The following is a 19,463-nucleotide window of genomic DNA, read 5'->3' on the forward strand; positions in this document are numbered from 1 at the left end:
GGAAAGAAGTGTTATTCCGTGCCCTCGGTTCCCTTATTATGCTGACCGGATTTCCATCAACTCGAAATGCGCGGCGCTCCCCCCCGGACCCCTTGGGTCGGAACAGATTGGTTTCAAGTGGCACCAAGAGGCAGTCGTAGAGCGGAGAGCATTTCTCCGGGCTGGTACTGGGAGCTGGTCGACTGAATGCCATTTATTGTTGCTCCAGGTGCTACACCTGGGGCTTCTTTGGCTGTGTGTGTGTGTGCACGCGAGTGTGTTTGCCAAAAGAATAGAAACAATCGAACAGGAGAAGCCAGTGTTCCAGTTCCAGTCTCGAATGGATTGAATTATTAAGACACTCTCTCTCACTCTCTGTGGTGTATTGCGGATCTTTGGGTTCTGCCACTACGGTGCCACTTGGTTTAGTGTGTTGGTGCAGCATTGGAACCCTGGAACGGAACTGCCTTTGCATGTTTCCACGTTTTTCCCCGGAGCAGGGAATCGTTTGCATCGTTGACTTTTGCGATCGTTTGTTCCAGTTTTTCCCCCTCCACTACTAAGACCCTAGAGAGGGCTGTTTGTAAGGCAATGCTGCGCGATGGTTGCATGCTCCGCTTAGGGCGCATTCTTCTTCCTGTTCCGGTGGATGGCCGTGCACAGTGTAAGGTGTTTTGCAGTTTTGCATCAAATGGTTCCTACGGGACGTTCATACCCGACAGCGAGAGGGAGCTCCATTGCAGGTGAAAGCATCGCAGCCAGCCACACAGCGCTGATGTTTATGCTTGGTCCAGTTGTGTGTACTTTATTGTGTTGCAGACACAAATTGCTCGCTATTTACGTCTCGATGTGGCAAAGCGAATTTCTAACGGGGGATGGATCATGTTCCTGCACCTGCAGGGCAGCAGAGGAGCATGTTTACTTACTTATGCTGCTCCCGTTTTGCATTGGCCAGTGCAAGTGAAGCAAGTTATGTTGATGGCATCCTGTGCCAGGCACAGGCTGCTCGATGTTTGGAAAAAAAATGTAGAAAATGAATTAGAAATGGCGCTAGCCGAATGATGCCGAACGCAGGTGAGGTGCCCTTCTTTCGTTTGACATTAATGTGTGTTCTACTTTCGATATGCAAAATATTCCCTGCTGTCGAAGGCTCTTCAGAATCGTGAGGAGAAAGACATTTCCATTAAGAGACTCGTCTATACAGACTCGTCTATTTAAGGCAGTATTCTGACGATGATTTGGCTCATGATGCGTGACAAACCGAGGGAAAACACAGCGGTATCCGTCTGAGTGAGTCTGAGGAAATGCTACGTTTCATTTCAATCAGCATGCCTTCCGCGTGATTATTGATATCGTGGTATGCTGTCTCCCGTGGTTTTTTCGTTGTTGCTACGCGTAAATGAGTTTTTTCTGCTCGCATTGATCTGTCCATGCTGACGCGCTTTTCAAATGGAAAATGTGTCATTTCTGTGCGTCCAATTTATGCATGATTCACTCCCCGAACCGAAGAGCATCGAAAGTGTACTAATTTGTTTTCCTTGACACAACATTTCCAGCGCGCCAGTCGAGACACAGAACAAACAATTCGTCAAGGAAATATTTTATTTGCAATTTACAATCGGAGAGAGAGAGGCGGAGAGATCTTTGTGTCATCTCGTTGACTCGGAATGAGGGAGGACCTACATGTCTGCCTGACAGGTTAGGTAATGTCACTGCGGAATCCGTGATCCCTCAACTGGAACAAGAAACCGAACGCGCGCTGCGTCTAGACAAATCAAAGGCTCTCGTCTTGTCTCGTTGCTTCTCGACACTGCGGGGTCTCCCCCAATGATGAACACCTTTCGGGTTCGGATTGCGCCTTCGATGTCGATTGCAATTTCGCGAAATGGGTGTTCGTCGACGCCGCCACCACGATCGACATTCGAGGCGAGACACGCTTGAATTGAGGTCGCTCTTCAGTCAACCCTTCCTTCTGCCCTAGCTGTACCTCACCGGCAGTCTCAGATACACTTAGAGGACTCTGTCATGTCTGGGGTGGGTGTTGGTTGTCGCGTAACCATAAATGGGCAACGAAGCACTAGCGTGTGCACCACCACCAGGCGCTAGTGTTGCTGGAGTCTTTTGGGGGCGAGGAAGATGCAAATCGCGTGTGCATTCCGCGCGCTGTTCTGCCCTTCCCGAGGCCCGTGGGATGTTTCTTATCCCGTCTTTAAAATCGATTATCTTGTTGGATTATCTAATTGCTTTAATGATAACAAGTCAGGCTGTCAACTGTTGGCAACTTATGCAAAATAGAACGTTACAGTCGATGTGTTTTAGTTATTCTTATTCTTATTTATTTGTTTTTCAAATGTGATTCGCGTTGCTGCTGTGTTTTTCTTCTGCGCGTAAAAAGCACTTCACGATGATGATATTGGATATTCCAAAAATAGCAATAAATCTGCTACCTATCTATTCCAGCAGCAGTAGCAGAAGTACGTTGCTGTGCTGCGAGGCGTGCAGGTGCTAGAGCAAATGTGGCATGCCTGGCATTCGCTTGAACGATTGCCAACGGTGGTTCGATGTGGCACTCCACTCTCTCAGTGCTTTCGATTGCTGGAAATTGGATACGCGAGTGCCATGTGACCTTTGCCAACTCGCCTGGATGCTGCTGCAGGGGGGGCACACTCTTTAGTGGCTAATTTTGGCAAACGCGAGCAATCGTTGCCTCCGGGTCCGTCCGTTCGGTCCGGTCCGGTCAGGGGCTATTTGTTGACAGGCTAGAGGAATTTCGCATGAAGCAGTTTTGGAGAAGGGCCAAAATGTCGTCGTTGCCGCCAGCGCGCTCTCTACCTTGTCATGTATCTTGATTTTTATTTCCTCTCTAAACATTTCTACATTTTATGTATAGTAATCTCATAAAAGCTTTCAACCTACTCGTTCGACGATGTGTTGTTATCAGAACGACGAAACCGAAAAGAATCATTCATGGCGATGTAGCAGACGGATAACTTGGAGTTTCTCAGAACACTATTGGCTAGTAGTAGCAAGTGGCAACACTAACCTTCGAAACGGACTTCTGATTCGTGCTTCTTCCGCACACAGTTACAATTGATTACGGCATCGTTTATCCGTGGGAGCAAGTGGAGACTTTGGTCCCCCCCTCTCTTCTTGTCTTTTATCGACGGATGAGGACGACACTCTTTGTCCGGATTGACTGTGGCTGTCAATTGTGACAGCGGAGCCGATATGGGGCTTATTATCTCCATCCTATTTCAATTCCCCGGAGATCTTCCCCGGACTTTGTACCGGTGATGGTGGTGACAGAAATCCGTGCGATGCTGTGAAGAAGACGCGGTCAAAGAAAAATCGTGTGCCCATCGTGTTCTGGCAAGATAAACACAAGGAAAAGCGGCTCCGGTGCGCGCGCTACCGTTAAGGTTTGTGGTAGAAGTAAAAGTTCTGCTGATAATATTATGATGGATCTGTTTGGATCGTTGTACTCCTGTAGTGCTCTGGTGTTCTTGCACCACAAAGCCCGGTACTAGTACATTTTTATTTGGTCATGAAATCTCTTCCTCGTGTCGACGGGATTTGTTGGAAGTCGTCGTCGTCGTCGTCGTCGTCGTCGCCGGCAACATCTTACTACGCTGCGTGTTAAGGCGTTTTCGGGGGGGTGAGTAGTATGGATGCTGGCAGGTTTACCTTAACTGGTCGTAAACGAGTCTCGCACCGTTTGCTCGTTCACGGGTGCCCTTATGTTGTGGTGAATCAAGTAAAGCAAAAGCTTCTCCCCCCACCCGGTAAGGTTGGCGTACGGTGAAGAAGGTCTACATGTTTTGGGCTCCACGGTACCGAAATTCCGGTACCTTTTGTTAGCATTTTTTTGTGCCTCCGTGAATCTGCTGTACGCTGATTGGATTTGCGCCGCATTTACATAGCCTTTCTTATTGTCCTGGATCCTTTTTTCCCCTTTTTTTTCTCGGGTCAGTGTGTACGCGCTATACAGTCCTTGTAACATCTGCATTTTGAGCTTCCTTCTGCCCTTTCGTCCTTCGACAGAACTCGTGCTATGCAAACTGCGAGGGGCATTCTGTTTGCGAACCTTGATTATCTGTTTGCTGGTTTTTGCGAATGGGAGGACTTGAGGGAAATCATTTTTGGCAGCTGTTCTGTTTTGTTCCGATGTTTGTGATTCAATAAACTTTTTGTAGTACATTCTAACGAAATAACAATCAAATGGTGGTAAATAATCCAAACCATTTCAGTGTCAAAACGCTCGTTTTAATTGAATTAATAAACGATACCACATCCGCACGAAGCGACCAATGGCATCTCTGGCGCAGATAGAAACACAGACAATCCTCCACATGACACATATAGGAAAGGTTTCAAGGGAGGCTTTGTTTGCAAACGACGACACAGTGAGACGCAGGAGATCATCTTCTTGCAAATGACTTTTTAACAAGCTTTCTGCTCATGGCCATAAATATCTAATTCGAAAAAGATTCTGCCACAGCCAAGCGGACCAAAACATGGCACACGCTTAGAACGTACTTAACTCTAAAGTAGCATTTGAAAGCGCGAAACGGTCTGTTCATATTGTTCAACTTCGCGGTAGCACTTATGCGAACGATCTGTTGGTGGGCTGCTTCTTTTCCGTGGATCTACGTTTACGCTGACTGTGTTGTGTGCTTGGCCCGCGGGTGCCAATCAATTATTGCCAGCTGTTGGCAATTTTCACTTCGTTGGAAAATCGCAGCACGAAATCCGTAATAACGAAATCGCTTGGCGCTTTAACGTCGTCGTCGTCGTCTTACCTGTCTGTGTGTCTCTTTAGGCTGTGTGAAAATGGTTTCTAATGTGCTAAACGAATGATAAATTCGAAAATCATTTCTACGACTTGGGGTTTGGGCATTTGGCCATTGCTGTCTGTTATTATCGATAGAAAGGGTATCATTAAAGAGTGTACTAAAAGACGTATTAACGATGATGCGCATGAGCACACACTAGCACTTTGTCTTGCTGCCGGCACTGAACCGGCACATCGTAAAAACCATATTGGCACAATTTATCATTGATCGCTTCGCTTTAGCACTAAACATCGAAAACGTAGTAGGACAGATCATTCTAATTTTGTACATTTTCTTCCACTTTCTTTTCTCTCTCTCTCTTTCTAGAATCAATACTCCACTGCATCGAAGAGGATTTGATTGAATCTGCAAATGTCTGTCAGGTCCGGTGGAATTGGCATGGAACTCGGCGAAAGAAAAAAAAGGAGATGGAAATTCTGCAAGCCGCAAGTGGCGGCTCAAGCGGAATAATTGACCGTAATTTGTCAGTTATTTGCCACGCTCGACTGCCACACGACGACGGTGTGTATGGCACAGCAGCAGCAGAAGAAGATGTGCGCTGCTGGCGTGCTGCAGTTGTTTCGCTGCACTCCCCTCCTGGGCGAAGGGACGTGATCGAGGGCCTCCCCTCGGGAAAGGGACAGGTCGGTTTCGGTCTTCTTCGCCGTGAGAAACGCGATAAAAAGTCTCGTGTGTCCTCCAATAAAAAAAAAAAAAAACACCACGACCGTGCTGCATCAATTAGTAGCCAGCGGAGTAGTGCGATCGTGCATTAAAGAAACGATCACCCCGACAATGCGCACGATGCGGAAAAGTGGACATAACATGCTGCTACTGCAAAGCAAGCAAGCTTCCCAACAAGTGCACAGAAAGTAGTGTGCCTGGCTGGTGGCGCCTAACGAGAGCGGCACGATCTGCTGCTGATGCTAGTCCCGCGAAAGGAACCCGTTTGTGGAAATAGATGATCGATTGAAGAAGAAGAAGCAGCAGCAGCCCCGAGGTGGCGACAACGCAACGCCGAACGGGCTCGAACGCGGCGGGAGTTCGCACGTGGAACAAGAAATCGAGAAAATTGAAAGTGAAACCGGAATGTATCTGCATGTTGCAGCAGCAGCCTGCCAGCCAGCCAGCCAGCCAGCCAGTCGGCCAGTGAACCAGTCAACCATGCCACCAGCCTAGCCTGCCTGCCTGTCTGCCATCCTACACCGTTCATAGACAGATTAATGCGTCCGCCAGACGAGCGCCGCTGCCGTGGAAAACTCTCTCGTCTGTCAACCACGGATGCGCTGCCTACGAGCGAATCCATATGCCTGCCATAAGCGTTGGTGGGAGCTGCAGCAGCAGCACCACCGCAGGCGTTGCAGTGGAGGCGCAAATGTGTGTCTAGAGGAAAATAACCGGAAGTCGTTACGACTCGACTCTTCGTCGTTCCTCCAAGCAAGCAAGCAAGCAAACGAGCGTCCCGGTCCTAGTGCAACAAGCATCGGGCTGCGCACACCAGCGTCGTACGTTATTCCCTGTCGCTCGCTCGCCCGGTTGCCCGGAACATCTTGTGATGGCGGTGCTGGGAAAATGCTTGGATCGGTTTTGCGCTTTTTCATCGACAAAACAAGAAAAGCAAATGCAATCTCTCCGCCGGCCATCCGCCCCGGGCGATCCCCGGGTCTTACTCTTCTCTTCTCACGCATTTAGCGGTCGGACGTCGAAGAAGCACTTCAGCACATTTTTAGCATCATCACGGTTGATTTGCGTCTCTTTTTTTGTGTTTGTGTGCGCTCCAGTTTCATTTTAAAACCCTTCCACACCGGCCGGCGTCCCATGGTGCGCATTTATGATGTCGTACGGCGGGCGGGCGGGGGGTGTTAAAATGAAATACTGATCTGCGAAAAATTATCACCCGACTGGCCAGGAGACGGTTTATGGGAGATGCTCGTTTCGCATCAGTTGACGCATTTCGCACCGAGTACCACCGGATTCACCGGATTTCTATCGCCAGATGCTGCGCCAGAGTTACGAAGTGTATTTTTATCACGCTTCTTAACCCTCGTATCGAACCTCCATTAGGAGGTGAAGCTCGAAAAGGGCGTTCATCGATAAACACTTGTCTGCTAATTGCTGGTGCCGATGGTGGAGTTATGCTCCAAGTAGTGGGGGCACGGAAATGTTACGAAATGTATTTTCTTCGCATTGCAAAGCCATCCATTATTTTAATACTCAATTGCAGCACTTGCTGCTGTTGCGTGGCGCAAATCCGTTCGGAGGTGTTCGTGGTGTCGAAGAGTCCCACACTGTACTCCAATCGTCGGCGGCCGGGGGAGGCAGAGTACGATGATTGTAATTGCGTTTGTGAGCGGATCCGGATGGTGGCGGCGTATGGCATGTTATAATTATGGGCCCCTAATGGTGGTGATGATGCTGTACATGTGACTCTCCATGCGCATTGCATGAATGAATGGTGGCGCTCTCGGTCGGTTGGCATCCGAAAAAGTGTTGTGCCGCGAGTAAAACGCCATCTCCATTACACCACCAGTAACCACCCGAAGCGCCATAAGCATCAAGGCGACCGCGAGGCGGCGATACTGTTCCGACAAATTCCAGCTGGACCATGACAGGCTGGAAAAGACGAGCACACGGCGGCGCGGAAAGCTATCTGTTTGTTGTTAATTTGGTTTATCTTTTTGCCTCCGTCCGCATGCGCACATCCCCACAGGAGAAGTATTCCGACGATCCGACCGAGTGAATTCCGAATTACGCAGTGTACGTCGTGTTACGGCCGATAGCATGGAGTGAGTGCTACCCGTTTGCCAACCCTTGGTTAGTTGTGTAGTGTTCGTGTAGTGTGTGCGTTCGTGCGCGTGTGCCGGGAGGGAGGGAGGCCACGGATAAGTGCGGTGAAAAGCGTGAAGATTTTTACCGCGAAAGCGGTGGCGGTCTCCATTCGCGAACTACGCTAGGGCTGCTGGGTCTGTGCGCCATCGCATAGAGCTGCCGCTGGATCAGCTGGACACCAACGGGACGACGCGGTGGAAGATGTCCCTCAATGGGCGCGAACTGATCAAGCAGTCACCGACCGACTACAACCAGAGCGTGCTGACGATGCAGAAGTCGGTGACGATCACGGTGACGCCACAGCGCAGCACCTCGATGGATCTGCTGAACTTCGAGGAGAAACGCCAGCTGATCGCTTCCTCGCTGTCGCTATCGGACATACTGCACGTCAGTCCGGCGGCGGCACAGGTCGCGAAGGAGGTGGCCGCCAGTACGGTGATTGGTAAGTTTGCGTAACAGCGGCCCCTAGCCGGGGAGATGATGTCAAAATATCGTCTGTCACTTTTTGTAAACTCCGATCCTCGATCATGTTTGATTCGATCGCGCTCATCTTTTCACGATCTTTTCGGAAAAAGCATCAGCAGCAAAATATTGTTGCAAAATCGTTTACTACTAATGCACCTCGGCTGACAGCACGAGCATCATTCATCATCCCTTCGCCAATGGGGGAAGGGGCGCGAATGACAGAACACACTTCCGTTGCGCCATACTAAAACCAGCGAATTGGCAACACTTCTAAGTCCGCATGCACTTAAGGGACAGACACCGTAGCCACACGTGGTGCTGTCGGCTACAATTTTCTCGTTTATCATTCTTTTTCGTCACTCCGTGACAGGTACTTTGCACATCCAACACCACCACGATGACCACGACGACGATGGCAACTGGGTGCACGGGGTTACTGACTGCAGTTGAGGTGACACACACCGTGCCTCTCTATCACTCTGTCTCTCTTCCATGTCGTCGCAACTCTGGCCACGTAATGCTGCAATAGGCAGGAGGTGGTGGTGGTGGTGGTGGTGGTGGTGGTGGTGGTGGTAGTAGTGCAACGCAAGGGCCACTCTATGCACCGTAATCGCGTAACCAATTTGCATCCTGGGGATAAAAGGGGGTTATCAGAGTGTGGTGTTCTCGTCGCTGCACAGCTACTGTTTGCTACACAGGAAGGAGGATGCCGCCACTGTTGTTGCCGCCCGGGCGCACAATCGTGACACGGTAATCTGATACCGTGCTCTGTAGCGACGGTCAAAACATCTCACTCTCACCTAGGATGGGGGAATTGTTTGGTAAACTTGCGCCTGAGAAACACTCCAGTAGCAGAAGATCTACTGAACGCAGCTAAGAAAACAGTGTAGCGGCTTATGCCGCTGATCGGCTCACAGTAATTACCTTCTCGGTGTGACCCTAATGACCGGAATAGATTATGGATTATTCATTCAGGCATATTGCGGCTGTGCCGGCATTCTCGGTTGGCTAATCACCAAATGAATTCCCTTTTTTTTTCTCCTTCGCCGTTAAGGGTGAAGCTTAGGGGTTAATCAGGGGGGAAAAGCCATGTTTTTGTCGTTTGTTTTTTTAGAGAAAAGAGCAAAAACTGTATTCATACATAACGCGATTGCATATTAAACTGCAACATTTGTAGAGGTATGAAGAAATGGATCACAATGGCGCAATGATGCAGAACATGCTTTTCGCTGCCTCAACGTGAAATGCTGGAGTGCATCTAACACCATTCTTTCGTAAAATCGTTTCGCACAACTTCATGAAACTTTTGCGGTCGATCTTCTCATCTGGTGATGAACCGATCCCATCAACAGAATGCATCCACCATTGTAAGAGTGCAAATTCTTCCAACAAAAAAACACACAAAATTCGAAACAGTTGATAGCACCATCAGTGCTGTCAGTGTGTGTTTTTTTGGTTCGGATTATTGAGACAAATTGAGTATCGCCCTTTCGATGGGGTGGCGCGTTGCGAGTGCATCAGCGAAGTTCCACGCGCACACCTACACGTCTAGCCAACGCCAAAGTGCATAATGGATGGAGCGTCTATTACGGGAACCGATCCATCGTTAGCTTTGGACACAAACACCACACAGTTGATGGTTGACGTAACACGCGTGCGGCTAGCTAAATTAACATACTGCGACACAACAGCCTACGCTAGAGGAAGAGAGAGAGAGAGAGAGAGAGAGGGAGAGGGGATGATAATATGGTCACTATCACGACAAGACCCACGAGGATGATGTTTTGCTTTCTTGGCGGTTTTTTTACCTCACACTTTTGGCGATGCGATAATAAAATGAACCAAAAGCGCCACACTCTGGTGATAAGAAGAGCCGTTTTACATCTCGCACTTTTGCTGCTGCATCGATAGGAGAGGGGTGGTGTGGTTACACAACACACTGGTCAGTGGGGGTGCGGTTGCCGCTTTCGGGATTGATTGGTGTCAGCATCCCGTACCACCAAGCTCGCAGGCGCGTGTGCAACCTGCATCAATCTGGAGCAGATTAACATTTTATATACTTCGTAGCGATTCGTTTGTGCATTTATTGATGGCGAACGCAAGAGAGGGACAGTTGTTCCCGTGACGGAATGCACTTCCCCGGGCATTGCAATTGCATCTCGCACAACCTTGTTTGGAAAACCACTTAGAACTGTGCTGCCGGCAATTGTGTGTATTATTCGCGGCAAATTGCTGTCTCTCTGTCGCCGTTTGCAACCGGTTGATTGGAAGTGCTAGTGAACAGGGAAACGAAAAATAATGATCGAAAAATATCGGATTAGACTCTCTGAAGATCTTCTCCATATTCTAATTCACCGGAATCAAGGGATTCCACTGCGGAATGTACTAGGTTCCTACATTTCGCGTCGGAATATCGTTTTGACACGAAGGAGGACGATCAGCACGATTTATCTCTCACTGTCGTGATGGGGTGAGGAGGAGACGAGCATATCGTGCTCCATGATGCTTCGGGCTGATGCTTCGGTGGATGAATGCCATGATAGTGAATAATGATGCGTTTCTATTTCTGGAGGTGCATTGCACGTCGATGGAATGCCATTTTGTTTCTGTCTTTTTTTTTTAGCGAGACTAGTGGCCATGCCGCGTCTGCTGCTGCTGCTTCTGCGGCTAAATCGCGTGACCAGAAGAGCGATGGAATGCCATTCCGTCCGACGGGCTGGGAGGGGATATTAATGTAGACTCATCTCTTTCATTAATTAATTTATTGCTCGTTCATGAAATAACTTTGTATTATGACCGGGACTAAGGGAATTCATTCCAACGTCGGCATGATGGTCGGTAGGAGGAGGTACTGCGAAACCGGTCGCATTGGCGCATTTTCATTCACTTTGAACTGGTTTTAATCACTCGGAACTTTTTTTTATTAAATGAATTTGTGTGCGACTTTCAATATCAAACTCATGTTGAGGTATCTTTCACCGGGCACTGGGTTTTGTTTCAACTTTTGTACGATCCGACGCGAGTTTTGTGCGATTACCGGTGGCTGGAGCAACAGTTGTGTTCCTATCGATGAAAAACAGAAAAGCTGTGTTTTTAATGTTGGATGAAACTAATTTTTCCTATCTTTAAGCAATTCTGTTTTCCATCGTCGCTCTGCAGGTGACGTTTGGTTGGAAAAAGGACGAAAATCTTTCACGTTTTTCTCCCGATTTAGTTAAGATGAATATTAAAGCAAATATCCTTAAAACCACGTGAATATTTTATTGAAAAAAAAAACTCAAATCTTCTAAATACCCTTGAAATGCTCCTGATAACTTGAAAGCGATACTCCTTCGTTGGTTTTACATCACGATAGAAGCACGAGTCCAAACGAAGCTCCCGAGATGGTTGTCTCGGTGGATGGCCTTTTGTTCCAAGAAAGATCCCATCCCAAAAGAAAAAAAATGGATCCTCCAATTATCATCCGTCTCGGCGTCTTCGAATGAGCAAAGTCGATCCGTTTTCCCTTTTTCTATCTCGTCGCATCGTATCGCGGGGTCTGGCTGTGGCAGGGGTCCTGGTAATGATATCGATATCACTGCCAGTCGCCAGCCAGCTCCACCGAGAATTAGATATCGTTAATTAACTTTCGTATCGTCGGTGCGGTACGACGATAAATTAATTTGATTGAATTTTTGCCTCCGTCTCCGACGATCGATGGCGGCTTCCATTCTATATCCTTCCTCTTTTCCTGCTGCTGCTTCCGCTAAATGGCTCGTAACGCGCAACCCGATGAAAGGACACCAGCGCGCCAGGAACCGAGATAAGGAAAATGGAGGATGCGGAGATGAGGCGGAAAATCCGTGCGGTCCACTGTGCGTTTAAGCTCTCCGAGGGTCTCCTCTCTGTTGTGGTCCGGTGGAGAGGGTCCGGAAATCACTTCACGTCGCCGCACCGCTGCCAATCGCCACAGTGGCCGGCAATCACGACGACGCCAACGATAACGACGATGGCCACGAGGATGCGTATTATGAATGTGTCTCAGCACATGACAAAGGGGAATGCAGGATGTAGCGGTGTACTGGGGGAGGGGGTTTTTCCTCTTCACCGATCAATCACCCGGTCGGCGCGTGCTCACCGAAGGACACATACAAACACACAAACCGACAAGACGTTATATGCTCGTCCTCTTCGGCCGAGCGAGAGTGGACTTCAGTCGCACCGCAGGATATGCTTCTTTATGAGCTTGGGCCCTTCAAGACCCTTCTCTGGCTCGCCCTTCTGTGAGGCCGTGAATGAGGCATCCTCCCCGCCAGGACGATGAATGAATGAATCAATGAATGATGGGTAAATCAGGAAGACCACTTACCGGTGGTTAGGTCGTGGGTTTTGGGTTGGAGACTTGCTGCTCCGATACACAATAGCCGAACTGCTTTGTGATAGAATCTACCTATTGTACCTTAGATACTGCGATGATCCGCTATTCCTTAAGCTTACTTAACTTTCTTGAAACAATTGTTGCTACTCGAGAAAGAAAGAATGCTTAAGCTTAAGCTTTCTTGGAAATATCAAACCTTAACACTGGCAGCGATGGACCAATCGTGCATTCCAATGGTTTCGCTCTAGTGCCCTAACATCGATACCGATGGACACCGTTCCTAGAATCCACCTTCGGTCATTTATGTTGGTCCGCTGTCGTGCTGTCGTTGCGTTTATCCCTTCGCCGACGCCAATCTTCTTGCTGCTGGTTGTCTAGACACGGCAAAGAACAACCAGCATTATCTTCGTCGCCTTTCTTTTCCACCATCTACAGCGCCAGCCTTCTTCTAACCTTCGCCACTGATCGATCGAGCCTGGAAGAATTATGATTGATTGAGCTTAATTAATTGGAATTGGATAAATCGCCCGGCCGGCCAGCGATGAAAAGTACGGTGCAATGGGGGCAGATCGAGCGCCCGGCAGCCTCTCGCATGCATGCATGGTCGCAATGGTCGTCAGGTTTGTGCGTTTCAATGGCGGCGAGACTAGACTAGCCAAAGAAGGAAAACATGGCGAAACACGTAACGTAACCGCGAGTGATGAAGAGATGGTGAATGATGATGCAGACTTCGTTTATGGACGATGTATCGATTGGTCCCTGACCTGCTGCCGTGTGTATGTGTGTGTGCAGCTGTGCTGAGTTTAATGCATTGTGCGAGTCTCGTAGCATCTCTCCTATATGTGGAGGTCGTTTTATGGCTGAAAGAAGGCTTCTTTTTAGTATCTCTTATCGGAATTTCGAATCACATCTTCTACGTGTTGCTTTTCTGTCTGTGAACTATCAAATTGAAAAGCTCGAAGTTACTGTGACAATCATTCGAAATACAGATGTATTTGACGGACCTAACATCCTAACCAAAATCTTTCAAATCTTATGCGCTATGTTGAATTCGCATTCAAAAGGCCTCCCCTGGGTCCTACGGTAAAGCAGCAACGCTTTGATACGCCACCCCTCACTACTTCAGGCCTGGCCATTTACAAATCTGTTTAAATTATTTCCATTCATTCGATTAACAAGCGACTGGGTCGGTCGGACTGTCCCAAAGCATTCAATTCTGTCAAACCGTATAAACGTCACGTCCCCTATTGCGGGTCGGGAGACTCCGGGGAGACGGGGGCCTTGTGGCCGGCCGGGCCGCGGTCGCCTCCACTTGCGGTGAAGTGCTTTCAATCCAACCCAATCCCCCACCGGCCGGCCAGGTCGTCCATGTCAAGTGGCATCAACATGTTCGCTTTTCGATATGGTTTTCCTCAGAAGTAGTCGGTATAATTTGAGTGGTTTGTGTAAATATGGCGCCGCCACACTGCTGCCGGCGACGTGGGCGTTCTGGGTGTGTGCGTGTGTGTGTGTGCTTCCGGAGAAAACTTCCTCCTCCGTTCGGTGCTTTCTTCCTACTTCGCAGATATCCTCCAGTATCCTGATCGATATCCTTGCGCCATCATTTTGACGTCCGACTGACAGCCTCAATAACGATCTCTATAACGGACTACCTGGTGGCATCGTTGGGAGCAATGATAAACAAAACCATTCGCCGTCCCAAAATCCTGGCAGGGCTCTGTAGAGTACTCTGTAGCTGACCAAAGTTGCCATCCTGCAGACTGCTGTTAGGGTGTGAGTTTTTTTTTATCCTGTTTCTTCCGTGAGCTGATCCTAAAGCCGCATGTAATCCTTCAAGTGACTGTTTTCTCGCTTTTTTCCTGTTTGCTTTTTGCTTCGGTTGAAGGCACCTCTTCGTCAGTGGTCGCGTAGTTGTAGCGTTTTCTACTCTACTTCTCCTGTACCCTCTCGCTCTCTCTCCTGAAATGACTCCCTGAGACGGGGCTCTCGAGCTCGAGAGAGTGGAAAAGTGGACAAGCTTTTCATTATTGGTTTTCGGTTCATTAGAACTTTGACCACGCTTTTGGGAGGGTGTTTCCATGGTCCCGTGGGTTGGTGAAGGGTGGCAAGGACGCGACCGACAAGCATGACGCAAACATTATGCTAACTTTCTACTACCACGTATTGTGCTGTTATGGTGAGTAATGTTTGTGTGTTTTGCGAACCGCGGCCGGTTCCAGGACCCAATACCCTTGGCAATGGGCGCCAAGTGGGTGATGGAATTCGCAAATTACTCCTGACGTTTCCAGAGTTTGGTGGGAAAAGTTTGACCATTTGGCCGGGGGCCGGGATTTTCATGAACTTCCCTGTAAATGTTTTTCGCTACTTTTGCTACCTTGTTTTTTTTTATTGTTTTTAGTTGCTTCATTGGGTTGTTTATATCATTTTTATGTGATTTTATTTTCTTTTTTGAATACCTCAACCTTCAATTGTGAATATGCTGTTCACGAATATTTTATGAAATAGCATATTTATATTTTTCTTCAATCGTCACACTCTTAGTGTCCGATTGTATTCAATTATATGATTTACGCAACCTACTGTTGCTGAATAATTCGTAAAACGTCACGAAATATCACCGTTTGATCGGTCAATGATGATGGTGGACGACCGTTGATTTCCAATGAGCGTACCCCACGATCAAGCACAACATCTCCCTCCTCCCTCCCTCGGTTAATACATAACGTGCACCCGCACGCCAGTGCCCGTATCGGTTGGTGTGAACCACCGTTCGATGATTCATAAAATCGACGTTTCGCTGGAAACCGCAGGAATGTCAGTTGCCCCCCTGGGCCTCGGCCATTAGCCGCGCGCAATGGCTCGCGCCATAATCATAATCAGTGGCTAGTAGAATAATGTAAACATGGAGCAATAGAGAATTGAGCTTTCAAGAAGAAGCAGGGACACGGAAAAGCGAAAGAAGATGAATAAAACATTATCTCATCTGATGGTAACGCTCGCGCACACCGTACTACGTAACCGATGAGTTAACCTTCACGCCATCGGTCCGCAATCGATGAGCTTTGACCACCTTAGTTGTAAGCAATGCTCTCTGCAATGGCTACGCTGGCTGTAGTGTGTTCGATAGCAACCAAGGAAGACCTCTAACGCGGGTTGGACGCAAGGTTGATCGGTTTCCGCGGTAACCGATTGCCACGGGAACAGCATCACCTGGTGGAGAGCAACATCATCGAGTCTCGATCGCTCGTTCGCTTTAACATGAGATATTTGGCGCTCTTAAGGTTGGTTTCTGCAGCGTTTTGATACTCCCCTCCCCCTTCCCTCGTCACATGACCTCTCTGTCACACGCGACTCCACCATGCTGGATGGAAGTGAAGATCATGGGGTTGTGTGAAGAAACCGGTTTGATTCTGCTTCGGCGTCCGTTTTTTTATTTATTTTTTTTATCGAAAAAGGTGGCCCGGTGCGTTTTGATGTGGTTGGTTCCCATGGATATGGTGTCATGGTGAGCGTTCCTTCTCTTCTTATCGCTTCTTGTAGTCTCTCTAAGTTTGGTGTAGTGTATTGACTTTCAAAATTGCCCGTTTGTTGATGGCTGTTGCCGGAGGAATTTAAGGTTTTCGCGACAAACAAACAAAAAGTCTGCAAACGCCTTCGATGCGCTATCGCGGCAATAAAGTCCAAGGTATTCCCTCGGTAACAGCAGTCAGACAGACGGGCAGGCAGGGAGAGAAGACCGACAGTGTATTGCAGTGAAAGTGCAGATGGCGTGCGATGCCGTAAAGATAAAGCCAAAGTTCAAGATTATTTGTGGCATTATGAGTTTGGGATGTTTCCCGATAAAAAGCCGGGCACCGCTGGTGTTTGAAGAGAACCTTTCACATTCCTGATCTCCATTCATTTTCTTTGTTGTGTTGTTGTGCTATGTGTGTGCCTTGTTAGCTTCCATCACAACACACAAAAATGCTATGCGTGATAAAAGCACGCGACGCCACGGCGATGATCAAGGTCGGTGATGCTGCGGTAATGGTTCGCTGGCTTCCTCCAGTTGGCCTTACCCCGTTCCGTGGCACGTCTTGCGGCTGTGCTTGCCGATTTTAACAATCCCTGCCAAGTTTGCTAAGTGTTTCGAATCACCGCTTCGCGCGCTGGCAGCAAACCACCTCCGAAAACCACTCGCGTGAACTTGACTTGGCTTGACTGCTACTGCTGCTGCTGCTGGTGCTGGTTGGGTTGCGGCTTGCTTGGCGCGCTCTTAATGGTTACTGCGGTGAAGGTTTGCCCGAATATCGTGTGACGTTATGCTGCGATCCGGTTGCTCGGCCTTTTAATTACATTTCGCCAAACCTTTCGGATGCGGCCGGGTGGGGTAAGCAGTCGAAATTAAAACTCCCGCGAGTCAAATAAGCAAACCATAAGCGGAAGAAGGGGCACGAAGGTCGGTGCAATATCTGGATTCCATTGTGTGCTGCTGGTATACTCATAAGCGGGGTCTCATTGTCGCATAAATGCTCACCAGAGAGAAGGAACCTCTTCAGCGCCGCGGTGTTTAATATCATTTTCCCATTAAAATGCCTTCTCATTGCAGTTTTTTTTTTCACCCGTGAATAGCATTTTCATTTCGAAAAAATTCCCCAAATTCGACAAAAGAGAACGGCCATAAAAAGCAATTACCGGCGCGTAAGCATAGTCGGTCCGCTTTTGACTGGTTTTTATTGTAACCTAACATGACACATAGTTGGCGTATTCTGCGAGAAAATTGAAACCGAGTTTCGTGACATCATTTGGAGTTTGGAACGAGTTTTTGGTGATTCATCGCGCGAGATGGTGTGTTGCCGACTTGTTTTGTTATTCCAGATGAACTCACCAAATTGGATCTGTTTTCGAACAATGTAATTAGCTGACAGTTTTCGTTAGAAAGGGGACGGGAGAGAGACTAGAGGCATTTAAGTAAACATCACATTCAATTGTAAGTCAACAGCCGTTGCTGCTTGTCCTGCTAACTTATATACACACAGAGTGAACGTTTTCTTTTTCTTCATGCTAAAACATACCAACGATTGAAGAACAAATGTATCCATTTGCAGTGCAGAACTGAAGTAATGAATAAACGTCTTCTTTCCCCCTTCTCTTTCCCATTGCAGCGACCAAAAAACAAAACGGTGCCACCATGCGTTCCAACAGTCTCAACTCGGGCTCCAGGACACCACCGTTGGAGCGGAAAAGTAGCAAATTCAGCGCATTTGGCCGCCTATTCAAACCGTGGAAGTGGCGAAGAAAAAAGAAAAGCGAAAAGTTCGAGTCTACTTCCAAATGTAAGTGCCTAGGGCGGGTCGGCGGAAGCGCCGCTCCCCTTTTTGCTGTTGTTTCGGCGCTCTTTTCACTCTTTCGTTTTGCGAGTTGTTTTGGTTTTTTTTTTCGTTCCCTCTGGTTGTCTTGTGTTTGTTCTAACAACTTTGTGTTCGAGTGTTTTACTAATCCTCGTTTACTTGGTCCTTGTACTCTTTTTCTCTCTCTCTCTCTGTCTGATATATGTACTTTCTTGTTACATATTTGTGCGTTTGAATATCTATCATCTTCCATCTCTCCTTTCTTTTATCTATTAATCTGAAATCATATTAACTCATTATACGACATTGTTTTTGATTCATTTTTCTCTATTTCTTTCCTTCTTTCTTCCTTTTTATCCTTTTTTCCGGCTTGCGTGTTTTGTTTTGCTCTACTCTTTCCCGTATGCACCACCATCAACACACCGTGAACCAACCGTGCCCTACTCTTCCTTTCGCTCCACCGTCACCTCATCATCATGAACATACTTTCTTCGTCCGTCCGTCTGTTCGTTTCTTCTGCGCGATATCTTTGTTTACGGTGGCGCCTCCACTACACGCGACAGCGCTCGAGCGGAAAATATCAGTACGTGCCAACCGGGAAGAACTTGTACAAAAGGGTATTCTATTACCGGAAAGCCCCACGTCTGCACTGTCGATAGCCGGTAAGTAAATCCTTTCTTTCCGCTCGATCGGGCTCGGTAAACTATTCGGTTCGCTACCTCTTCTCTATCTGGTGCTGGGCTTTCCGTTCTAAGCATTATTTGATTTAGTTAATTAGTTGTTTTTTTAAAGATACTATCTTATGTTTTGTTATATTTAATTTTGGTTAGTGCTTTTATTGCTTTTGATTAAACATTTTATTGTTATTTAATACCTGTTGCAATGTAATTCGAGCCTTTGGTTTTCGTTGTACGACCTTTTAGATTCATTGCTCACGAATGCATGGTTTCGTATTGGCGTACGATTACATTTTCCACGAAGGGGGGTCTGTGTGACTGGTTCCGTAACTGACGTGCGGCGACAGCTGTCATGTCCATAGCGCGTACGGGTAAAGGTCACCCATAAATGTTTTACCAAAAATATTGATGGCATTTTCTCCCTCCAACCACCCACCAACCCCGCTTCTCTTCTTGCTTTTCGGTGCTCTCAAACGCTACAATTCAACAATAACAACGACCCTTCACGACCATCGTACTCACCATCAACGCGCAAACGCTCTCAACGCGACAATGACCACTCCGCTGGTCATCGGTGGTCCACGTTATATGCGTGTGGATGTGTGTGTGTTTGTGCGTGTATGTGCATCTGTGGCGGATCCCGACTAACTACTAACCTCATCACAAAATCGGCCACAAACACTAAAACCACATCGCGACCGACCAGCCATTTGCATCAGTCCCACGGAATCGGTGACATGGTCCACCACCGCATCCCATCGCCAATTGCAAACGTTTCACCACCAGCCACCACCACCGCCTCCACCGGCATCATTGCACTATCGTGGTCCAAGTAAGTCCGCTTCGCCGTCGCTGCCTGATGCTGTTTTGGGGCGATAGCGCGCGCTGTTGTTGTTACAGTTGTTATCGTTGTTGTTGTGAGTGATAGCAGCACCCTCCAGAAGAGCACCACCCAGATTGTTAAAGTATGACGACACTTAGTGACGTTTACTGC

At 48.0% G+C, this 19,463-nt stretch overlaps 1 protein-coding gene across 5 annotated transcripts in view; it reads left to right on the forward strand.

Moving 5' to 3' along the window:
• Positions 1-19,463, forward strand: part of LOC125957600 (phosphatase and actin regulator 1) — a 118,002-nt gene that overhangs the window by 22,662 nt on the left and 75,877 nt on the right. For 2 of the 5 annotated variants that reach the window (XM_049690425.1, XM_049690426.1), the window contains exons 2-4: positions 7,522-8,082; positions 17,607-17,777; positions 18,356-18,454. In XM_049690425.1, coding sequence (XP_049546382.1) covers positions 7,842-8,082; positions 17,607-17,777; positions 18,356-18,454 — 511 coding nt within the window. In that variant the 5' untranslated portion in view covers positions 7,522-7,841. Of the gene's footprint in view, positions 1-6,724; positions 8,083-17,606; positions 17,778-18,355; positions 18,455-19,463 lie in introns of those variants that run through there. The other 3 variants (XM_049690424.1, XM_049690427.1, XM_049690428.1) reach the window with 3 other exon arrangements.

This window comes from Anopheles darlingi, chromosome 3, assembly GCF_943734745.1.
Source record: "Anopheles darlingi chromosome 3, idAnoDarlMG_H_01, whole genome shotgun sequence".
NCBI lineage: Eukaryota > Metazoa > Arthropoda > Insecta > Diptera > Culicidae > Anopheles > Anopheles darlingi.